The sequence below is a fragment of the Oncorhynchus masou genome, chromosome 30, assembly GCF_036934945.1.
Source record: "Oncorhynchus masou masou isolate Uvic2021 chromosome 30, UVic_Omas_1.1, whole genome shotgun sequence".
Lineage (NCBI taxonomy): Eukaryota > Metazoa > Chordata > Actinopteri > Salmoniformes > Salmonidae > Oncorhynchus > Oncorhynchus masou.
Window position 1 is genome coordinate 60372590 of NC_088241.1, and position 22254 is coordinate 60394843.

A 22254-nucleotide genomic window follows, 5' to 3' on the forward strand; every position below is an offset into this window, starting at 1 on the left:
GCCATAGGATGTTTTTGTGTTAGTTAAGGGCAGTCAGGTTTGGAGAGAACCAAGTGCTATATCTGTTCCTGTTTCTAAATTTCTTGAATGGGGCATGCTTATTTAAGATGGTGAGGAATGCATTTAAAAAAAAACAGGCATCCTCTACTGACGGGATGAGATCAATATCCTTCCAGGATACCACGGCCAGGTCGATTAGAAAGGCCTGTTCGCTGAAGTGTTTCAGGGAGCGTTTGACAGTGATGAGTGGAGGTTGTTTGACCGCTGACCCATTACGGATGCAGGCAATGAGGCAGTGATCGCTGAGATCTTGAAAATAGCAGAGGTGTATTTAGAGGGCAAGTTGGTTAGTATGATATCTATGAGGGTGCCCGTGTTTACGGCTTTGGGTTGGTACCTGGTAGGTTCATTGATAATTTGTGTGAGATTGAGGGCATCAAGCTTAGATTGTAGGATGGCTTGGGTGTTAAGCATGTTCCAGTTTAGGTCGCCTACCAGCATGAGCTCTGAAGAAAGATGGGGGGCAATCAGTTCACATATTGTGTCAAGAGCACAGCTGGGGGCAGAGGGTGGTCTATAGCAGGCGGCAACGGTGAGAGACTTGTTTTTAGGGAGGTGGATTTTTAAAAGTAAAAGTACAAATTGTTTGGGTACAGACCTGGATAGTAGGACTCTGCAGGCTATCTTTACAGTAGATTGCACCACCGCCTCCTTTGGCCGTTCTATCTTGTCTGAAAATGTTGTAGTTAGGGATGGAAATTTCTGAATTTCTGGTGGTCTTCCTAAGCCAGGATTCAGACACGGCTAGAACATCCGGGTTGGCAGAGTGTGCTAAAGCAGTGAATAAAACAAACTTAGGGAGGAGGCTTCTAATGTTAACATGCATGAAACCAAGGCTATTACGGTTACAGATGTCATCAAAATAGAGCTCCTGTGGAATAGGAGTGGAGCTATGCACTGCAGGGCCTGGATTCACCTCTACATCACCAGAGGAACAGAGGAGGAGTAGGATAATGGTACGGCTAAAAGCTATGAGAATTGGTCATCTATAACGTCCGGAACAGAGATTAAAGGAGGTTTCTGGGGGTGATGAAATAGCTTCAAGGTATAATGTACAGACAAAGGTGTGGTAGGATGTGAATACAGTGGAGGTAAACCTAGGTATTGAGTGATGATGAGAGAGATATTGTCTCTAGAAACATCATTGAAACCAGGTGATGTCATTGCATGTGTGGGTGGTGGAACTGAAAGGTTGGATAAGGTATAATGAGCAGGGCTAGAGGCTCTACAGTGAAATAAGCCCATAAATACTAACCAGAACAGCAATGGACAAGGCATATTGACATTAAGGAGAGGCATGCTTAGTCGAGTGATCATAAGGGTCCAGTGAGTAGTGAGGTTGGTTGGGGTCACGGAGATTCAGACAGCTAGCCGGGCCATCGGTAGCAAGCTAGCATAGGCTGGAGATCTGTGTTTAGCCACCTCGTGCGTTTCCGTTGGTAGATTAGTGGGGTTCCGTGTGGTAGAGGGGATCAATCCAATTGGCAAAATAGATATAGTTATAGTGACCCAAGAAAGATTGTCTGATAGACCTATTCAGATAGCAGCCAATAAGACAGCTAACGATTAGCGGGCTGCAGATGGGCGTTCAGGTAACATCACGACGGAGGGGCCAGTTGGATAACTCCCTTGGGCAGATAACGTCAGTTGTCCAGTCGTGAAGGCCCGGTAGGCGCTCTGCATCGGCAGTAAAACGGGTCCGGATAGCTGATTGTAGCCCAGGAGTGGCTGATGGAACTCTTCAGCTGGCTAGCTCCAGAATAATTGATGTTTGCTCCGGGATCGACGTAAGCCAATAGTCACACGGATAGAAGCTAGCTAGTTGCGAGATCCAGGTGTAAATGTCCAGAGCTTGCGGTTGAAATCCGGGGATATGGAGAGAAGCGATAGCTTTTCGAGCTAAAGGATAGCTGATGACCACAAACCGTGGTTAGCTGAATACTAACGTTAGCCAGTAAACTGGTTAGCTTTTGGTTAGCTTCTGGCTAGCTTCTGGCTGGCTTCTATTGTGGATTTCAGATTTGAGGTAAATAATACTTTTTTTTAAATTGGTGAGGCGGATTGCAGGAGTGTGTTTTGAAGTTGAGTTTTTGGAAAAGAAAATATATAAAAGATATGTGAAGAAAGATGTTAATTTATATATATACACAGGACACGACAAGATGAAGACAAAGGATGTCTGACTGCTATGCCATCTTGGTAGTGCATATGAATGATTCAACTAATTAGCGATCACATGTTTTGCTGTACACCAATGGACTCCAATGGCTATATACTGCAATACCAATAGACGGGTATGATGTCGAGCAACAAAAACCTACACGTGCTTAACTATGGGTAAAACAGACGGGGTTAGCTTAGACTGTTGACAACATCTAAACTATATTTAGTCTCAATGTTTATTGAAAACATAAATACATTTGCACAATGAGCACTTGTTGTGTCTGAAATATATCATTACAGTTGTTGGTCAGCTAGCTAGCTGATATTAGCATAGACATGACATCAGTCAAAAAAACTCAAAACAAGACATGGTATCAATAACAAGATATACTGAGCTGAAACGAGCCACATACGATTCCCCACAAGGCAGCTTCTTGTCATTGTTGCTAGCTACAGTGCCTTCAGGAATTATTGTTACTCCTTGGCTTATTCCACATTTGGTTTTGTTATAGCCTGAATAAAAAATTGATTAAATTGATAATTTTTCTCACCCGTCTACACACGTAAAACAAAATGCATGCTCTTCAATTGATCACTGCGCTCACCCGCCCGACTAGCATCACTACTTTGGACGGTTCTGACTTAGAATATGTGCACAACTATAAATACCTCGGTGTCTGGCTAGACTGTAAACTCTCCTTCCACACTCATAGTAAGCATCTCCATCCAAAATTAAATCTAGAATCGGCTTCCTATTTCCCAACAAAGCCTCCTTCACTCATGCTGCCAAACATACCCTCATAAAAAACGGACTATCCTACCGATCCTTGACTTTGGCGATGTCACTTACAAAATAGCCTCCAACACTCCACTCAGCAAATTGGATGCAGTCTATCACAGGGCCGTCCATTCTGTCACCAAAGCCCCATATACTACCCACCACTGCAACCTTTATACTCTCGTTGGCTGGCCCTCACTACATATTCATCGCCAAACCCACTGGCTCCAGGTCATCTATAAGTCTTTGCTAGGTAAAGCTCCCCCTTATCTTAGCTCACTGGTCACCATAGAAACGCCCACCCATAGCACGTGCTCCAGCAGGTATATTTCACTGGTCACCCCCAAAGCCAACTCCTCCTTTGGCTGCCTTTCCTACACGTGCTCTGCTGCCAATGACTGGAACGAATTCCAAAAATCACTGAGACTTACAGTTGAAGTCGGAAGTTTACATACACCTTAGCCAAATACATTTGAACTCAGTTTTTCACAATTCCTGACATTTAATCCACGTAAAAATTCCCTGCCTTAGGTCAGTTTGGATCACAAACTTTATTTTAAGAATGTGAAATGTCAGAATAATAGTAGAGTGATTTATTTCAGCTTTTATTTCTTTCATCACATTCCCAGTGGGTCAGAAGTTTACATACACTCAATTAGTATTTGGTAACATTGCCTTTAAATTGTTTAACTTGGGTCAAACGTTTCAGGTCACCTTCCACAAGCTTCCCACAATAAGTTGGGTGAATTTTGGCCCATTCCTCCTGACAAAGCTGGTGTAACTGAGGCAGGTTTGTAGGCCTTCTTGCTCGCACATGCTTTTTCAGTTCTGCCCACACATTTGTCTATAGGATTGAGGTCAGGGCTTTGTGATTGCCACTCCAATACCTGGACTTTGTTGTCCTTAATCCATTTTGCCACAACTTTGGAAGTATGCTTGGGGTCATTGTCCATTTGGAAGACCCATTTGCAACCAAGCTTTAACTTCCTGACTGATGTCTTGAGATGTTGCTTCAATATACCCACAATGTTCCTACCTCATGATGCCATCCATTTTGTGAAGTGTACAAGTCCCTCCTGCAGCAAAGCACCCCCACAACTTGATGCTGCCACCCCCGTGCTTCAGGGTTGGGATGCTGTTCTTCGGCTTGCAAGCATCCCCCTTTTTCTTCCAAACATAACGATGGTCATTATGGCCAAACAGTTCTATTTTTGTTTCATCTGACCAGAGGACATTTCTCCAAAAAGTACAATCTCTGTCCCCATGTGCAGTTGCATACCGTAATCTGGCTTTTTTTATGTCGGTTTTGGAGCTGAGCAGCTTTTTAAGTTATGTCGATATAGAACTCGTTTTACTGTGGATAAACTTTTGTACCTGTTTTCTCCAGCATCTTCACAAGGTCCTTTGCTGTTGTGCTGGGATTGACTTGCACTTTTCACACCAATGTACATTAACCTCTAGAAGACAGAAAGTGTCTCCTTCCTGAGGGGTATGATGGATGTGTGGTCCCATGGTGTTTATACTTGCGTATTATTGTTTGAACAGATGAACGTGGTACCTTCAGGCATTTGTAAATTGCTCCCAAGGATGAACCAGACTTGTTGAGGTCTACAATTGTTTTCTGAGGTCTTTGCTGATTTCTTTTGATTTTCCCATGATGTCATGAAAAGAGGCACTGAGTTTGAAGGTAGGCCTTGAAATACATCGACAGGTACACCTCCAATTGACTCAAATGGTGTCATTTAGCCTATCAGAAGCTTCTAAAGCCATGACATAATGTTCTGGAATTTACCAAGCTGTTTAAAGGCACAGTCAACTTAGTGTATGTAAACTTCTGACCCAATGGAAATGTGATCAAGTGATTTATAAGAGAAGTAATCTGTCTCTAAACAATTGTTGGAAAAATTACTTGTGTCATGCACAAAGTAGATGTCCTAACCGACTTGCCAAACCTATAGTTTGTTAACAAGAAATTTGTGGAGTGGTTGAAAAATGAGTTTTAATGATTCCAACCTAAGTGTATGTAAACTTCCGACTTCAACTGTACATCTCCCTCACTAACTTTAAGCATCAGCTGTCAGAGCAGCTTACCAATCGCTACAGCTGTACATCTATAAAAAGCCCATCCAACCAACTACCTACTTCATCCCCATATTTGTTTTTCTGCTCTTTTGCACACCAGTATGTCTACTTACACATCCTCATCTGCACATCTATCACTCGTGTTAATTGCTAAATTGTAATTACTTTGCCACTATGGCCTTACCTCCTTACTTCATTTGCACACACTGCATGCAGATATTTATATTGTGTTATCTACTGTACATTTGTTTATCCCATGTGTAACTCTGTGTTGTTTTTGTCGCACTGCTTTGCTTTATCTTGGCCAGTTCGCAGTTGTAAATGAGAACTTGTTCTCAACTGGCCTACTGGGTTAAATAAAGGTGAAATAAAAAAATAAAAAACAATACGCCATAATGACAAAGTGAAAACAGGTGTTTTGACATTTTTGCTAAATGATTGAAAATGAAATACAGAAATATCTAATTGACATAACTATTCACACCCCTGAGTCAATACTTTGTAGAGGCACTTTCTGGGTAAGAGGCACTTTCTGGTCTTTCTGGGTAAGACTAAGAGCTTTCCACACTTGGATTGTGCATCATTTTCCCATTATTCTTTTCAAAATTCTTCAAGCTCTGTCAAATTGGTTGTTAATCATTGCTAAACAACCATTTTCAGGTCTTTCAAGTAGATTTTAGTCAAAACTATAACTTGGCCAACATTCAATGTCTTCTTGGTAAGTAACTTCAGTGTAGATTCGGCCTTGTGTTTTAGGTTATTGTCCTGCCTAAAGGTGAATTCATGTCCCAGTGTCTGGTGGAAAGCAGATTGAACCAGGTTTTCCTCTAGGATTTTTCCTATGCTTAGCTCCACTCTTTTTTTATCCTGAAAAACTCCCCAGTCATTAACGATTACAAGCATAACCATAACATGATGCAGCCATCACTATGCTTGAAAATATGGAGAGTGGTACTCAGTAATGTGTTGTATTGGATTTGCCCCAAACATAACACTTTGTATTCAAGACAAAAAGTTAATTGCTTTGTCACAAGTTTTGCGTGTAATGAATAACTTCACCATGCTAAGGGGATATTTAATGTCTGTTTTTTTCCCCATCTACCAATAGGTGCCCTTCTTTGCAAGGCATTGGAAAAATTCCCTGGTCTTTGTGGTTGAATGTGTTTGAAATTCCCTGGTCAACTGAGAGATCTTATAGTTCATGATATGTGTGGGGTACAGAGTTGAGGTAGTAATTCAAAAATCATGTTCAACACTTGTTAAGCACATTTTTACTCGTGAACTTATTTAGGCTCGCCATAACAAAGAGGTTGAATACTTACTGACTGAAGGCACTGTTCTGAAGGCACGATGCACACATTCTGGCCACATTGGTGCGTGTGTATCATTTTCATTGTCAGCAAACCCGTTTATAGAAGGCAAAATGTTTTTAAATATATATCATATGCATTGATGAATGCATTTCTTTAAGATATATGCTACATCACATAATTACAGAATGAATTCATCAAAATCATAGTGCATGTTGTAGGTAGGCAAAGCATGGTGCTGGGAAATACTCATTACTGATACATAACCTAACACCTCCGTGCAATTGTTCATTCAGTAAGATACTTTCTCCACCTGCAGAGAAAATATCCACAAAAACACATTAAATCTGCTTTAATACTTTTTGTACATATTTGCACGAATCAAAATGTGTACTCCTCATCCCCATAATCTGTTTGGGAATGAGAAGAGATACTATACTGTATGTGCAATGCACATTTCTGTTTGGTCTCTGTTATTGGTAAGCCACTAACCTAGCCATTCTTCCCATATAAACATCATTTTTCATTTAACATTTTGATGGACAGTTAGACCTACCCCACTGGGCACAGACGTCAATTAAACGTCTTTTCCACGTTGGTTCAACGTCATTTCATTGATTGAACCAGTGTGTGACCAGTGAGATCAGATTCAATGGCAGAAAATAATTACCGTTGTATCTGGCATAAATAAGGTGCGCAATTTACAGGTATGTTTTTTTTGCAGGAATTTTGGAAGCATATGTGATGCGGCAGATATAGAAGGCTCTGGATAGATTATGTTTCTGAATGCGCCAGGTGCCTTGCTCATCTTAGTTGGCGTCACTAACAATAGTCCACTGGTCCTACTTCTAGCCGAAAACGTTGGAAAGGTCTCACCATACGCGCTCTGACCGCAGCACAGCACGACTGGTCTTCGCTTTCAGCGCACCTGCACATTCAACCATGGATGGGGACTTTATGTTAACGAGAGGATAGTTAAGAACACAATTATTAAAATCCTGCAGAAATTTCAGTCGATGACTGCTGTGGTGGTAGCATAGCAACAACACCCAAGAATCAGAGAAACATCAGCAATCTCACCCACTGCCTTGCAAGCTCAAAACTCTCCGTTAGAAACTCGGCGCGCTGCTCGCTGGAAAGACACTCCCTGGAGAGGAGCGCGAGTACGCCGAATAAAAGGGATACGCTTTTCACCCAGATGCAGGATGACTTAGAAAAGCTCGAGCCTCGATGAAAACTACAGCGCCTAGTGACTGTGACTGGTTGTCGTTGCTGAAGATCGCTAAACCTTTGCCAAAATGGAATTACATGGAATGAACAGAGTTTCCTTTTACGACATGAGATATCCACGCCCAGGAATCTAAACTTTATTTTAGTGTTTAAGATGTGGTTGTTTTTGCCTGTCTTCTATGGTAAGCTTTTCGTTATAGGTGTTTTGATATGATATTGAATAACTAGTGCTAGAATAAGCGTCTCATCTGAATCTCATGCAATTTCACTGTGCTTGTTTATGCGCTATACTGTAGATGGCTCCTGTCACGACCGCATAAATTGAACATTATTTAATTGCTCCTGTTCTGTGGTGGTGGTGGTGGTGGGGGGTTTATCTATGTATTGGACCTAATGCACCATATCATACCTGTAATGTTATCATATCCTTGAATAGCCTACTAAACATTAATCAACTGCACTTATGAATACTCAGTTACCTGTCCATGGACTGGATGAATGAATAATTGACACACGTCATGCGTTTAGATATGGAGACAGTAAAAACACTGGCCATTGCGCATCTGTTATTATTGCATAGCGTACTCAGAAATCGACGAGCCTAAATTACTGTCCTCGTCATTTTTTATGTAGGCTACTGAATAGTTTTTATCTTAATTCTGCTACAGTAGACATGTCTGTTCTGTGTTTAGTTTACATTTAAATTCCTATTCAGCATCAAATGAACATCGTTTAATGGCACAATAGGTGCATCTCTCATCAGTCTGTTTCTGTGGCAGTGAAGGTTTAGCAGGGTTTAATGGTTCACTATACATTGTGACTGAAGGCAGTTGAAAGGTAAGAGGGGGCATTCACATAATCAGAAACCTCACTTTTGTTAACAGCAATTTGTAGATCAGTTACCAACTGAGTGTGATAAACCAGGGGTTCTCCCCCCAAAATTGCTCTGGGGCCTCTTTGATAGCAAATTCATAAAGTACCCCTCATAATTACAACACAACTGGAGTGCAATAAAAAATATATAGATTTACTATGATGTATGCAGTGGCTGGACGAACCAAGTGTCAGACCCGGGGAAAGAATATTTAAAAGGTCACCTCTTAGCATTGGATAGAACATTTAGCAGTTTAAGCTAATATCCTTCATTTCTACACGTTTTGTCATGGAGCAGAGATGGTTGTTTTTGCAGCTTTAAAGCTAATATCCTTCAATTCTACACATTTTGCGATGAGGCAGAGAGAACTTTGCCGTTTTTAAGATTAAATTACAGTGCATTTAAAAAAGCATTTTTGGGGATAGCTTTGAACTACGAAAATGTATAATTGCTGGATTACAGTAATATCCCTGTGACCTTTCCAGACCCATGTTGCCCAGGGTTAACAACAGAATAGTACATTGTATTCCAAACTTGAAACTTATTAAACAATCCCTTTGTCAATAGTTGTTTAATCTGTTATTAATATTCATGTAAATGATCATTTTTTTATCTGGCCATGGAGCCCCTGCAGTACTTCCCCTGCACTAAACTCGTCATTATAACGCTGATTATGTAATCAATTATTAAAATGTGCTTCAGTTGTCTGTTGAAATTGTCTTTTGAACATAAACAAGAATATTAGGATTATGTTTGGAAAACAGCTGACATTGAAAACTTATGATTCTATAACCTACTAAATAATTATAAATTGGTGCAATGTCAATGCATGGTTATCAAATGTTCTCCTAATTGTATGGTAAATATAATTCTGTTTATGTTTGTGTTTGGTCATTGCCGTAGGGATCATAAGTAAAAGCATGTTGAACATCCCTCAGATAAACACACAAAGCACATACACAGATAAAGAATTCGGAGAAACAGGTTTCTTCCTATTCTACAACACAGGTTGTGACACTTCCCCTCCCCATCACAATGACTCTTGTAGAACCCCAGGGCATGTCTCAGCATGCTCCTGTAACAGAGGTGGTTTGGTGACCTTAGCTTTCCTTAGACCTGAAGAGTTGCTCTGGGTCAGACATTAGCTGGCAAATGTGCTTTTCTGGCACACAAGGAGACCCGGGATTTGAACCACCAACAGACAAGCAGAGTCCAGTAACCAAAATGTGGAGTGTTGAGAGGTTTCTCGTCTGATAGAGCTTGATACTTCACCACTATGAGGATGGATAGAGCTGTGGACCTATTGTGACCCTGATGCACGGCACCAAATGGGGAAGGATGTTCATAGAATTAGTTTGAGGGCACAGTACAGTAGTCTGTGTTCGTCAGAGGTGGATGAGAATTAGTTTGAGGGCACAGTACAGTAGTCCCTATGTTCGTCAGAGGGGGATGAGAATTAGTTTGAGGGAACAGTACAGTAGTCCCTATGTTTGTCAGAGGGGGTGAGAATTAGTTTGAGGGCACAGTACAGTAGTCCCTATGTTCGTCAGAGGGGGATGAGAATTAGTTTGAGGGCACAGTACAGTGGTCTCTGCGTTCGTCAGAGGGGGATGATACCATAGTGAATCATCTACTGTATCCAACTCTATTGAGGAGACATGGTAGAAAAACCAATATACTGCAGTAGAAAAGCTGAGGGCTGTCGAGGTATGTTGCTATTTATGAAGAGATGGAGGATAAGAGGTGTGTTGGTGGTTATGTCTATCTGTGAAGAGGAGTTTAGGGGTGGTTATGTCTATCTGTGAAGAGGAGTTTAGAGGTCGGTATAAATAGCAGACCTTAAATAAACCGTACATACTGTATATACACACACTACTGTTCAAAGGTTTGGGGTCACTTAGAAATGTCCTTTTGAAATTTAAAAGAAAAATCAATTTTTTGGTCCATTAAAATAACATCAAACAGATCAGAAATACCATGTAGACATTATTAATGTTGTAAATGACTATTGTAGCTGGAAATGACACATTTTTCTAATGGAAAATCTACATAGGTGTACAGAGGCCCATTATCAGCAACTATCACTCCTGTGTTCCAATGGCATGTTGTGTTAGATAATCCAAGTTTATAATTTTAAAATGATAATTGATTATTAGAAAATCCTTTTGCAATTATGTTAGCACAAAAGCTGAAAACTGTTTTCTGATTGAAGAAGCAATAAAACTGTCCTTCTTTAGACTAGTTGAGCATCTGGAGCATCCGCATTTGTGGGTTCGATTACAGGCTCAAAATGGCCAGAAACAAAGCACTTTCTTCTGAAACTCGTCAGTCTATTTATGTTCCGAGAAATTATGGCTATTCCAATGCGAGAAATTGCCAAGAAACTGAAGATCTTGTACAACTCTGTATACTACTCCCTTCACAGAATAGAGCAAACTGTCTCTAACCAGAATAGAAAGAGGAGTGGGAGGCCTCGGTGCACAACTGAGCAAGAGGACATGTACATTAGAGTGTCTAGTTTGAGAAACAGATGCTTCACAAGTCCTCAACTGGCAGCTTCATTAAATAATATCCGCAAAACACCAGTCTCAATGTCAACAGTGAGGAGGCGACTCCGGGATGCTGGCAGAGTTGCAAAAAAAAAAGCCATATATCACTGGCCAATAAAGAGAAAAGATTAAGATGGGCAAAATAACACAGTCACTGGACAGAGGAAGATTGGAAAGAAGTGCTATGGACAGACAAATCTAAGTTTGAGGTGTTCGGATCACAAAGAAGAACATTTGTGTGATGCAGAAAAAATGAAAAGATGCTGGAGCAGTGCTTGACGCCATCTGTCAAGCCTGGTGGAGGCAATGTGATGACCTGGGGGTGCTTTGGTGATGGTATAGTTTGAGATGTGTACAGGGTAAAAGGATCTTGAAGAAGGAAGACTATCACTCCTTTTTGCAACACCATGCCATACCCCTTGGATGGCGCTTAAATGGAGCCAGTTTCCTCATGCAACAGGACAATAACCAAAGCACAGCTCCATACTATGCAATAACTATTTAGGGAAGAAGCAGTCAGCTGGTATTCTGTCTATAATGGAGTGGCCAGCAGAGTCACTGGATCTTAACCCTATTGAGCTGTTGTGGGAGCAGCTTGACCATAAGAAGTGCCCATTAAGCCAATCCAACTTGTGGGAGGTGCTTCAGGAAGCATGAGGTGAAATCTCTTCAGATTACCTCAACAAATTAACAACTAGAATGCCAAAGGTCTGCAAGGCTGTAATTGCTGCAAATGGAGGATTCTTTGACAAAAGCATAGTTTGAAGGACACAATTATTATTTAAATGAAAAATCATTATTTATAACCTTGTCAATGTCTTGACTATATTTCCTATTCCTTTTGCATCTCATTTCATGGAAAACAAGGACATTTCTAAGTGACCCCAAATTTTTTGAACGGTAGTGTGTATAGATATATATATATAAATAACCAATTATGAAGGTGTGCTCCTAAGGTCTCCTAAGGTGTGCTGGAGAGACAGGTAGAGAATAGTGCTGCCCAGGAGGTCGGCAGAATCAAAGGAGCAACTCAATTGCACCTCGTTGCTATTGCCACATTACCAGAATGTCATTTTTACTTTTAGCCTGTTAACTTTCCCCGAGTCATTGGAATTTACCACAGTCTAAGTGATTCCATGCCTGCGCTGATCATTAATTTCAACACTTCTGTGGCCATTTCTGAGATCTTCATGTGTATGTACCATTTCTGAGATCTTCATGTGTGTGTACTATTTCACCATGCTTATGTACCAGTCCTGGGAGAACGGAGGAGAGATCAAGTTATGATGCCGTGGTTATAGAGTCATTCAAGGTTTATGATGGAGAGATGTATCCAATGGTTACTACTGCCTCCGTGCCTCTACAGCCCTGAGAATGTGTGTGAAGCCAGGCCGCCGTACGGCAGGAATCAAGGGTTATCTACTCTCTTATTTTACATTAAGCATAGAACAGGTCCCTCGTGTGTGGGTGTGTGTGTGACACTGAGGTTACATGTCAGCTTACAGTTCAAGGGTTAATTCATCGATCCATAAACTATCCATAAATGCCTTATCGAAATCACAGGAGGATGACAATACAACCCTGTTATGCTTCGGTTCCTCAATACATTTTGCTGTCCACATGTCCAATTATTTCTTTGGTAAATGTACAATATATCTAATCAGGAGTCAGGAGTTGTGTTGATATTTTCTTGCATGGTTCTTAATTTAACTGACAGGATGTATCTTTTTAGTCACACCAGTTTTAGTTTGAATTTCAATCAAACCCCCACTGCAGAAGGCACACTCCATGAAAAACACAATGCACATAATGTCTTATTTGAAATAGGGGTTTCAACATAAAATAAAGCAATGTTACTTTTCACAATGCAGGTTTAATTAAATCCCAGAAAAATCCCAGGTTGACTCGTTTTGTAGCTTTGATTTAGCTCAAAGTTGGCAACTATAACTGCGTGAACAAGTATATACGTAATTGATTGCTACTTCATGCTCTCTCTAATGATTGGCCACTGCCAGTGATAATTAAAAATGGCAAATGTGGCCTGTAAAAAAGCTAATGGCTACTGGACATTCTTCTTCCTCCTGACAGAGAACCCATGTTCTTTACACCATCTTGCATCCTTCAACAAAAGACGAGAAATACTTGTCATTTTTCTTTGAAGCAGACAGCAATTCAGTTGGATACCAGAGAAGAAATATATTGCCAGGAGTAAAACTGTACTATAATTCATATAACACGGTGATCCATCAATAGCCAATGGTTCTGGCCGAGACAAATCCATTTCAGCTGGCTGTGGGCGTTCATCTGGGGTTGCCTTGGATTCCACTTGCATTTTGCAGAGGCTGCAATCCACACCCGCCCTCAATAATGCGCTTGACATTATGGTCAAGACTGAATTATCCTGTGGTATGAAATAGGATTTACTGAGGGTTATTGTGACGTGGAAGAGCAAGAACAGAAAATAACTGGTGATGTGAATGTGGTGAAGGGTTACAGTACATTAGTTAATGGATTGACACAATACCCAAATTGATCACACTGCTTTAGCTACACCCCTAGGCACCAGGCAATAGTGGCTTACACACATACCCCCCTACAATGAACAAAGCATGCCTTCAACCTTACTGTATATTTTCCCTATTGTAAGATGTAGGCCTATGCCTTTGTGCAGTCCATTCATTAGTCTAAGTGAGAGAAATGCTCAGGCAACAACGGTTTAATTAGACCTGCAACTGGACAGTACATTTGTCATCACAAATTAAGAATTATAGCTGCAATATAGAACTAGGAGGCTATTCCTGGCCAAATGTCACCGGCCAAATGTCAGCACTGTCTGTTCTCTCTCTCTCCCTGCTGATTTAGGATTGATGGATATTTACATTTTATGGCATACCCCCCCCCCTCCCCCCCTGTGTGCTCTACACTTGCAAGCTACGCATAAAACAAAATGGATTTAAATACTACTGCCATTCACCGGTAATAGCGCCAATCTGATCAAACTCACTGGACAGTTCCTTGTCCTCATCATTTGTGAGCTGTCAATCGGCTGGCAGTGAGTTGCGAGAAAAAAAGCTGTTTTTTTCCCCCCAATGCTAACATTGAAGCGATCATATGAAGCTAAATGAGCTAGCCTACACACAGCTAGCCATTTTTAATTGGACTGACCTTCTATGATCAAGGGTTAATGCAAAAAGGCCAACACAAACACTTGTGCCTGCCTGAAATTGTTAGCTACCAGCTAGCTTCTTCTCTCCTCCATCCACTTGTCGCTATGCTAGCTGTGTGTAGCAGTCTCAGCTGGGTGGATGCCGCGTGCAAGGGTACAGCCCTGAAAGTGCTCCTGTGGGCCCAGCAGCCATTTGGCTTGTCTCTTTGAATTATCTCTGACACCAGGTGCTTCTTTCTGCTCCGTCTGTTTGCCAGCCAGGGGAGTATTAAAAGAGGCTTAGTTTTCACCCAGGAGCTTGTTTTTTTATTAGTCCTCTAAAGAGTTGTTTCCTCTTAAGTCTTTATTATTAAGGGACATTTTACCAAATGATCATATGTCAGGGATGTGGTGTGTTTTTATTTCTCTCACTATTTTTTTGTAAGATAATAATTTTATGATAGAGGATGATTAATCAACATATTTTGTGTTGCACATGCAGGGTGTATTGCACAATTTAATTATTTATTTGTGATTGATTTATTAAACCCGTATATCTTGGTTTGTTTTTTCGTGGACTATTGATCATTAGTTACACTGAAGCCATTGTTCTAATGTCATAATTGGTAGCCATCAATAATCAGCTGTGTCTGTTAGATAACGAAACACCTGGAAGCAGAGGGAAGTGTGTATGTAACACATTGGGGATGAGTGGAACTTACTCCTCAGCCGGAAGTGTCCCCACTTGCGCCAGCGTATAGCTAGCTTTTCGCATGGCGCCGACTGGTGAGATGCTTCAGGAGGGCGGTCACCTGTGCTAGCAAGGCAGAGGTCCTGGGTTTGAGCCTCGTGTGAGCCGAATCAGAAGGAAGCAGTACTCGCTAAGCAAGCAGCGCAACATCTTTTAGAGTGGTGCCATGGTCCGGATATACAGTTGCACTCAGCTCAACGCTGGGGATCGCTGTTGAGTAAATATAAGGCTACTGGCTGTTTCACGCCATGAGAGATTCACTCGTTCCAGCTGGTAACTGCACTGTGCACCAATCTCCATGCATCTCAATTAACATTTGTGTCAAGATTTAGGTCTTGGATTATGTATCAGAATATGCCCTCCTGGGGTGGTAGATGTGCCAGTGTTATGGAGAATCATGCTTCGACTGGATCTTCCGAGTAGTCAGCAGAGTAGTCAGAGAGCAGAGAGAATCTTTTTAACGACTCCCACAGATGGTAAAGTTCTTTGTATCAAAGTGTATCAGACTCACATCCAGGTCAGATGGGCTCGGTCTGCCGAGACCGCAGCAGCCATGTCTGAGTGTCCTCTCCTCTCTCACTCCTCTCTGGTTTAGGCGAGGAGATCTGTAGTCACCTTCTTCAATGGAGAGCTGCTTGGCTGCTTCAAGGTGGTGCATTAGCTCGCCGTATGTGTACCATCATAACTCATTGCACAGTAACATCAATAGAATCTCAATCTTGTAACACAACACTCTTTAGACCACCTTTACAGGCACATTGCTGGTCACTGGATGCTTTTACTTATCTCCTTATCTGCCTTTATCTCAAGGGGATTTTCCTCCTCTCATTGTTTAGGTATTGGCATTGTTTTTTGGTATCGCTATTGATTGTGACGATGTACCTATTTCAAAGTTTTAAAACTTGTCCGGCCCAATGGGGTGGCCGGTAGCCTAGTGGTTAGAGTGTTGGACCAGTAACCAAAAGGTTGCTGGATTGAATCCCCAAGCTGACAAGGTAAAAATCTGTTGTTCTGCCCCTGAACAAGGCAGTTATCCCGTTGTTCCCCCGGTAGGCCATCATTGTAAATAAGAATTTGTTCTGACTTGCCTAGTTAAAGGTTAAATAAAAATAATCATTCAACTCCAGGAGTCCCCCAAGGTTTAGTCTCAAATCCGTTCCTGATGTGCTGTGCATAGCAAGAGCCAGCAAGTACACTACACACACTGTGAAGACATTTAAGGGACAGTCTTCTTCCTGTATTCAGTGTTTTCTATAGGGTGATCATGATTCTCTATGCAGCTTAGTAACGGTGCTACCTGGCGTTTCTGATCTCTCGCCCCTTATATTAGAAAGAGGAGTGGTGTGGCAGTGTTGGATGGCCAGTTGTTTTCATTCTTCACAGTCCGCTAGGCTTTAAGATGTGTGTATTTATATCCCCTGTTGATCTTAGAACAGTGTATTGTGAAGCCACAGAATGTCTACCTCGCCCGCTCTGCCATGCCGCCTTGTCATTTTGGTGCATTCACCCCAGAGCGTGTGTGTGTGTGTGTCCAGACTTGTGTGTGCACATGCATTTCTGTTACTCTGTTCCCTGTGCTGTGGCAGAAATGTCATCACTCCCACACATCTCGAGCTGTCACCCAGTGAGCAAGTGCCTCTGGGAAACAGGCTTCACTTTGCATTGATTCTTATTGTTTCCCTCCTCCTTCATCCTGAAACAGCAGAACTTAGCATATTTCACTGGGATGATCTAAATTAGTCAGAGCACAGCAGAGGTGTAGCTCTATTCAACTGAATAGGACTGGCAAATTCAGCGGTGCATTAACTATTAAGGACTGTATTGAGTATCATGATCGATATTGTTAATCTAGAGCTATTATCAAACCTTTCCTCTTTCTCTCCCTGCCTATCTCTCACTCTTCCCCTCCTCTCTTCCTCCCCCCTTTATCTCTCCCCCTCCACCTCTCTCTCTATGGCCTTAGGATGAGTGAGTTGTCCGTCCATCCGTTGCATCCCAACCATGATCGCCACCGGAGGCCTGCTGCGGATCAACAGGAGGCAGGACTCACTGCGCTCCAAGAGCCGCGCCGAGAACAAGCGCAAGAGGAAAGCCAAGAAGAAGCAGAAGAACGAGGTGGTGGTGGTCAAGGGCAAGCTGAATCTATGCTCCATCTCGGGGGTAGTGGCGGCCATTGGGATTCTGATCCTACTGGTGGGCATTTCTATGGCCATACTGGGCTATTGGCCTAGGGAGAGCCCACTATACCCTGCGCCGCACCATACCCAAAGGATTTATGACAAGAAGGAAGAGTCAAGGCTGACAGGCAACTGGACAAACAACGCAAAGGTCGGATTTCACATGGATAGGGATTTGGTCAGTAACAATCGTTCCAACGGCACAGGTTTAGAGCAGCCTCCTATGGGCTTCCTGGCCGAGTTCTTGGATAATTACCTGTACTCAGACAAGCTGAAGGTGTTCGGGCCCCTCATCATGGGCATTGGCATCTTTCTGTTCATCTGCGCCAACGCGGTGCTGCACGAGAACCGCGACAAGAAGACCAAAGTCATCAACCTGAGGGACATCTACTCCACAGTCATCGACATCCACAGCTTGCGGACTAAGGAGAACACGCCGCTCAATGGCTTTGTGAATTATGTGCAGTCCAAAGGGGTGGAAGGGAACCCTAGTGCTGCGTATACCGCCGCCCTGCTGGCCAAAGGAACCTGGCCCTCAGGGGGCTCGCCGGATGAGGGCAGTCGGGGCCCCTCCAGATGCCACTCCCTGACCAGGTCAAGGGTCTCGTCACTCGAGAGGCAGACGTTCACCGACACTGTCTACACTATCTCCAGACACAGCGGGGCCGGCCAGCAGAGCAGCCCTATTCCCATCCACAAACAGTGGGAGACCAAGACAATAGTGGCCTCCTCGGTCAACACCTTCACTCTCCCCATGACCAAACCCAACCACCGGGCCAACCAGCACCAGCGCAGGCCCTCGGCCAAAGCAGAGGCAGGCAGGAGCAGGGCCGCGCTGTGCGACTCTGGGGAGGAAGACGACGAGGGTCGGGTGGGGTACGTAGTTCCAGAAACCACCACTCAGGCCAAGGTAGAGACTTTGCGGACGGCCATGTTCTTGCCTCAAGACTCGGTAGAAGTATACAAGAGCAGTGGTAGCCTCCAGGGGGCGCCGCAGGGCTCCCAGGTGCAGCTACTCCCCTCTTCCCCCACTGGACACAGAGTGACAGGCTCCCACCTGTCCCTCAGCGCACTGACGGAATACTCCAGGTCCATCGACCTGGGCATCACTCCATCCACCCCCACCGATTGGAAAGTGGAACGTTCTCGGCGACTCAGCTGCCCTCGCCTAGAAGTACTGGGAGGCGGTGGGTACATCAAACTGGGCAACCTAGGGGGGGAGTCATTTGAGTCAAGGGAGTCATGTGAGATGACTGCCTTTAGCCAAGTGACCTCAGAGGAGGCTGTGGCTAAGTGTCAGAGGGAAGGAGCAGAAGCCAATGGACAGGAGATCAGTTCCAGGGAACCACAGGACAGGGGCTCAAGGCGATACTCAAACAAAGATAAACTCTTTATGATCTCTCAGTCAGACTCCGTTTTGGATGATGAGGAGGTGGAGAGCACAGACATATGATTGGACGATTGCTGATTAGATAATTGCTGATTGGCGGATTACTGAATGGCGTAATGAGTTTACTTGAACAAAATGATCACGGGATAACTGGCCGGGTGTTGGTCAAAGACACCTGACAACAGGCTCAAGCAATTATGACTATTACAACAAACTGTATAGGATCTGAAATCTAGAGTATCTTGCTGTTCATTGCAAATGCAATTATCGATACGTGACCAAAAAACCGAACATGGTCATTGGTGGGCTATGAAAAGTGAAGACTGTGTGTGAGTAGTATTTTGTCAAGCGTTTGTTTGTGTAGGTTGGAAGCATCGCGCCCAACAGAATGAGTTTCACAGCAAAAAGATAACATTAACCAAAAAGGGCCCGTTTTTAAATGGTGACTGTACAGATACTGTACCATCCACTTGGTGTAATAGTTTATATAATGTGTAGAAATATAATTGTGGCTGTTCCACCCACTGTCACTACTGATACTGTAGTAGTATATTGATTGAGAGTTGCTGTCTCAACAGCATGTATTTTATACTGCAATGTCCTTACACAGTTTTTGTCAGTTGCCAGAGGAAGGTTTGAATTCAAACTTGAATAGCAATACATAATTGACCATCTCTGTTTGCTTGTGGGTAATCACAGTGTTGGCATATTTGCCAGTCTCTTAAAATTCTCTGAACAAGACATATGTTATTGTTTAGTTTTTTAGAACAGTTTTGACTTGCTTGTTAAGGAATCTATATCTTTGCCATCGCTATTGCCTGAGGGAAACTGAGAACCACACACTGACTAGCACAAGTCACAGCACAATACTTGTATCTCGGTACAAGTAGCATAACTACCTTACCACAAGTAACCATCCGTGTAGAAAACAAATATCAAATCAATGTTATCCTGTGCAAAAGCAGCTGGGTTGTTTTTGTAGTTGGTTGTTGTTCAATGACAAACCTGCAGTATGTATTGTATTCCAATTGTTGCTGGTTACCATGGTCAAGTCAAACATCCCATGGTCGTCCTATGGGTCAATCAGTCTTCAAATAAACATACGAAGCTGTCTCATTATCTGTATCATCTGTAATTAGTGACCTTCTGACATTCTGTCAATCAAGTTATCAACCCAAAGGTGTGAGAAGACAGTCTCCGGAGAGAGACAGACAGAGAGAGAAAGAGAAAGAGAGAGAGAAAGAGAGAGAGAAAGAGAGAGAGAGAGAGAGAGACAGAGACAGAGACAGAGACAGAGAGAACATGAAAGATGGAGCATGAAAGAGAGTAGACATTTGGTATAGAATTCTGGTTGTTGGGAGTCGGGAGAGCGAGGTTTCCATCTGTTTATGGGGAGAAGGAGCATAATATAGACAGATATAAAAGGCAGTATGTATTCCATTACAAACTAATTCTCTGTGTTTTAGTGCCAATCGTCAAGCTGTCGGCGTCTTATGTAAACGTGGCCACTCAGTTTTATGAATGATCATTATGGATGGAATGTAACCTTCCAGTGGATAGGACACCTAACGTTTCTTCACTGCAGTCTTTCCAGGCTCTTTGAAGTGTGTGTGCTCTTTGAACATGTATTCATTTCCTATAGTTCATGGGAATCCTTGAGCAACATAAATTCAACCCTGAAACGGATTATACACACTGAACCCATTTATGCTGCCAAATTCTGACTTGACTTCTCTCCTTTTTTTTAACCTGTCTGACCTTTCTCTCAGCCAGCCAAGGAAGATGTGTGAAGGCTTGAAGGTTTTTTCTTTCTCTCTCCCGCTCTCGCTCTATGGTCTGCAGTGAGCTCTGAATCTTTCAACATCTCTTTTAAACCCTCCGCCTCCAACTCACATATCACAGAACTCTTCCTTATTCTCAATGTCATAGCATCACCTATTCCCTTATGGTTCCGTTTAAACTGGGTTTCTCATCAATGTTTAATTACTACTTCTCATTAACAGTGGAAATGCTCAGTTGTCTTCCAACGGCAGGTGATATGTACTTGGTATAGTCAGTCTCCTGCTCTTCTCTTCAGGTGATATGTACTTGGTATAGTCTGTCTCCTGCTCCTCTCTTCAGGTGATATGTACTTGGTATAGTCTGTCTCCTGCTCCTCTCTTCAGGTGATATGTACTTGGTATAGTCTGTCTCCTGCTCCTCTCTTCAGGTGATATGTACTTGGTATAGTCAGTCTCCTGCTCTTCTCTTCAGGTGATATGTACTTGGTATAGTCTGTCTCCTGCTCTTCTCTTCAGGTGATATGTACTTGGTATAGTCTGTCTCCTGCTCCTCTCACGTGGCGATTCTTTGCTCATTAAAGATAATGAGCTGTGAGTCCTCTTGACGATTGTTTTTAGAGTGAGCCTACTTACAACAACTTCTCAGAGATGTCTAGCATTAATACCAATTTGAAGACCAAATCCAATGCCATAGAGTGTAGACCGATGGCATGTAGGCTACTGCACATGGAAGAGAAATACATTCCTCGTGATACATTTTATCTCAACCGTAGGCTTATTGCCACCCCTTTTCAACATCCTTTCCCTTGCCCCGTCTATGTTCAGATAACATATACAAACAAAAGTACTTCATCTTAATGTTCACCAAGGTATACAGGGACAGCACACAAGTAATCCTGACTATATTGTATTCATTAAACCTACTATTCCGGATTTGTAATACATTTCCTTCGAGAATCTCTACATCTGAGTTTATTTGACACTGATAAAAGCGGCACATCTATCCCACGTTCAGCTCGTCTCAGTAAATTTGACGTGACGCAATGAGAGTATCGACAGTCACATCGTCTTACATCCCGTCTCTTCAGGAGCATCTGATCTAAATGACAGATCATCTGACATGCCTCCGAGGTGCCAAATCAAGTTTACTGCACTTGTTGTAAATGACATTGAGGATCTGCTTGGACCATCAAAATGTTATAGACGTTTTATCATCATAGCAGCCACATCGAGGTGAAAAATCAAATAAGCCTGGATTCCTAATGTTGACAGTATTAGGAAAGCCTGGTAAACATTTGCATTCAACTATTTAGTGTCAGTGACTCAGAGGAAATCAAGTCTTAATAAATTAGGAAGCATGAATATATTACAGTATGATCACGACTTACTATAAGGTAGGCTCTGAGCCCCAGATATGGGTCTGATTGGGTGTGTAGCCATGTTTTCCAGTGGTAGGCCCGCCTGTCATATTTTTGTAGGCCAAGACAACTTTAATAACAGCAGAACGGTTCACTAAGTGGGCATTTCCACCTGAGATGTCCACCCACACCAGTGTGTTGTTAGTGTTTATGTTAATAGAATATTTTTTTCAGGGAACTGTGTTACCATCAGCAATGTGACACTTAAGACTTCGGGCGAGTAGAATCAACAACCTATGCATCATCAGAACAGTCGCTTGGTGAGGAAGTGTTAACCGTGGAAGGAGTTAACCCATGTTCACCTTCAAAAGGGAAAGGGGTTAGATGCAGAGTGATGTTTCTGCTAAGACCGGAGTTGGATTATGTAACGACAGATGCCGTTTATATAACACGCCCAAACATCTAGCAGCATCTCTCTGTACCTCTCTCTCTCTCCCCTTGTCATCATCACTTGCGCATCAGTGCAGCTCAACAGCTCGTAGGTCTGTCCAAGCACAGCTTACAGCTTCCATTTTCGGAGGTGAAAAAGCCGTTCAGCATCCCACA

At 42.6% G+C, this 22254-nt stretch overlaps 1 protein-coding gene across 1 annotated transcript; it reads left to right on the plus strand.

Annotated features, from left to right (window-relative positions):
- Window positions 1–7375: 7375 nt before the first annotated feature.
- On the plus strand, window positions 7376–19620 carry LOC135523215 (transmembrane protein 200C-like). Its single transcript, XM_064949932.1, has 2 exons — window positions 7376–7805; window positions 16906–19620. The coding sequence occupies exon 2, from the start codon at window positions 16944–16946 to the stop codon at window positions 18570–18572; it is 1629 nt and encodes a 542-aa protein (XP_064806004.1). The 5' UTR covers window positions 7376–7805; window positions 16906–16943; the 3' UTR covers window positions 18573–19620.
- Window positions 19621–22254: the final 2634 nt, after the last annotated feature.

Excerpts from the sequence above, each read along its gene's own strand:
- LOC135523215 (XM_064949932.1), top strand. The coding sequence starts at position 16,944 with ATGATCGCCACCGGAGGCCTGCTGCGGATCAACAGGAGGCAGGACTCA.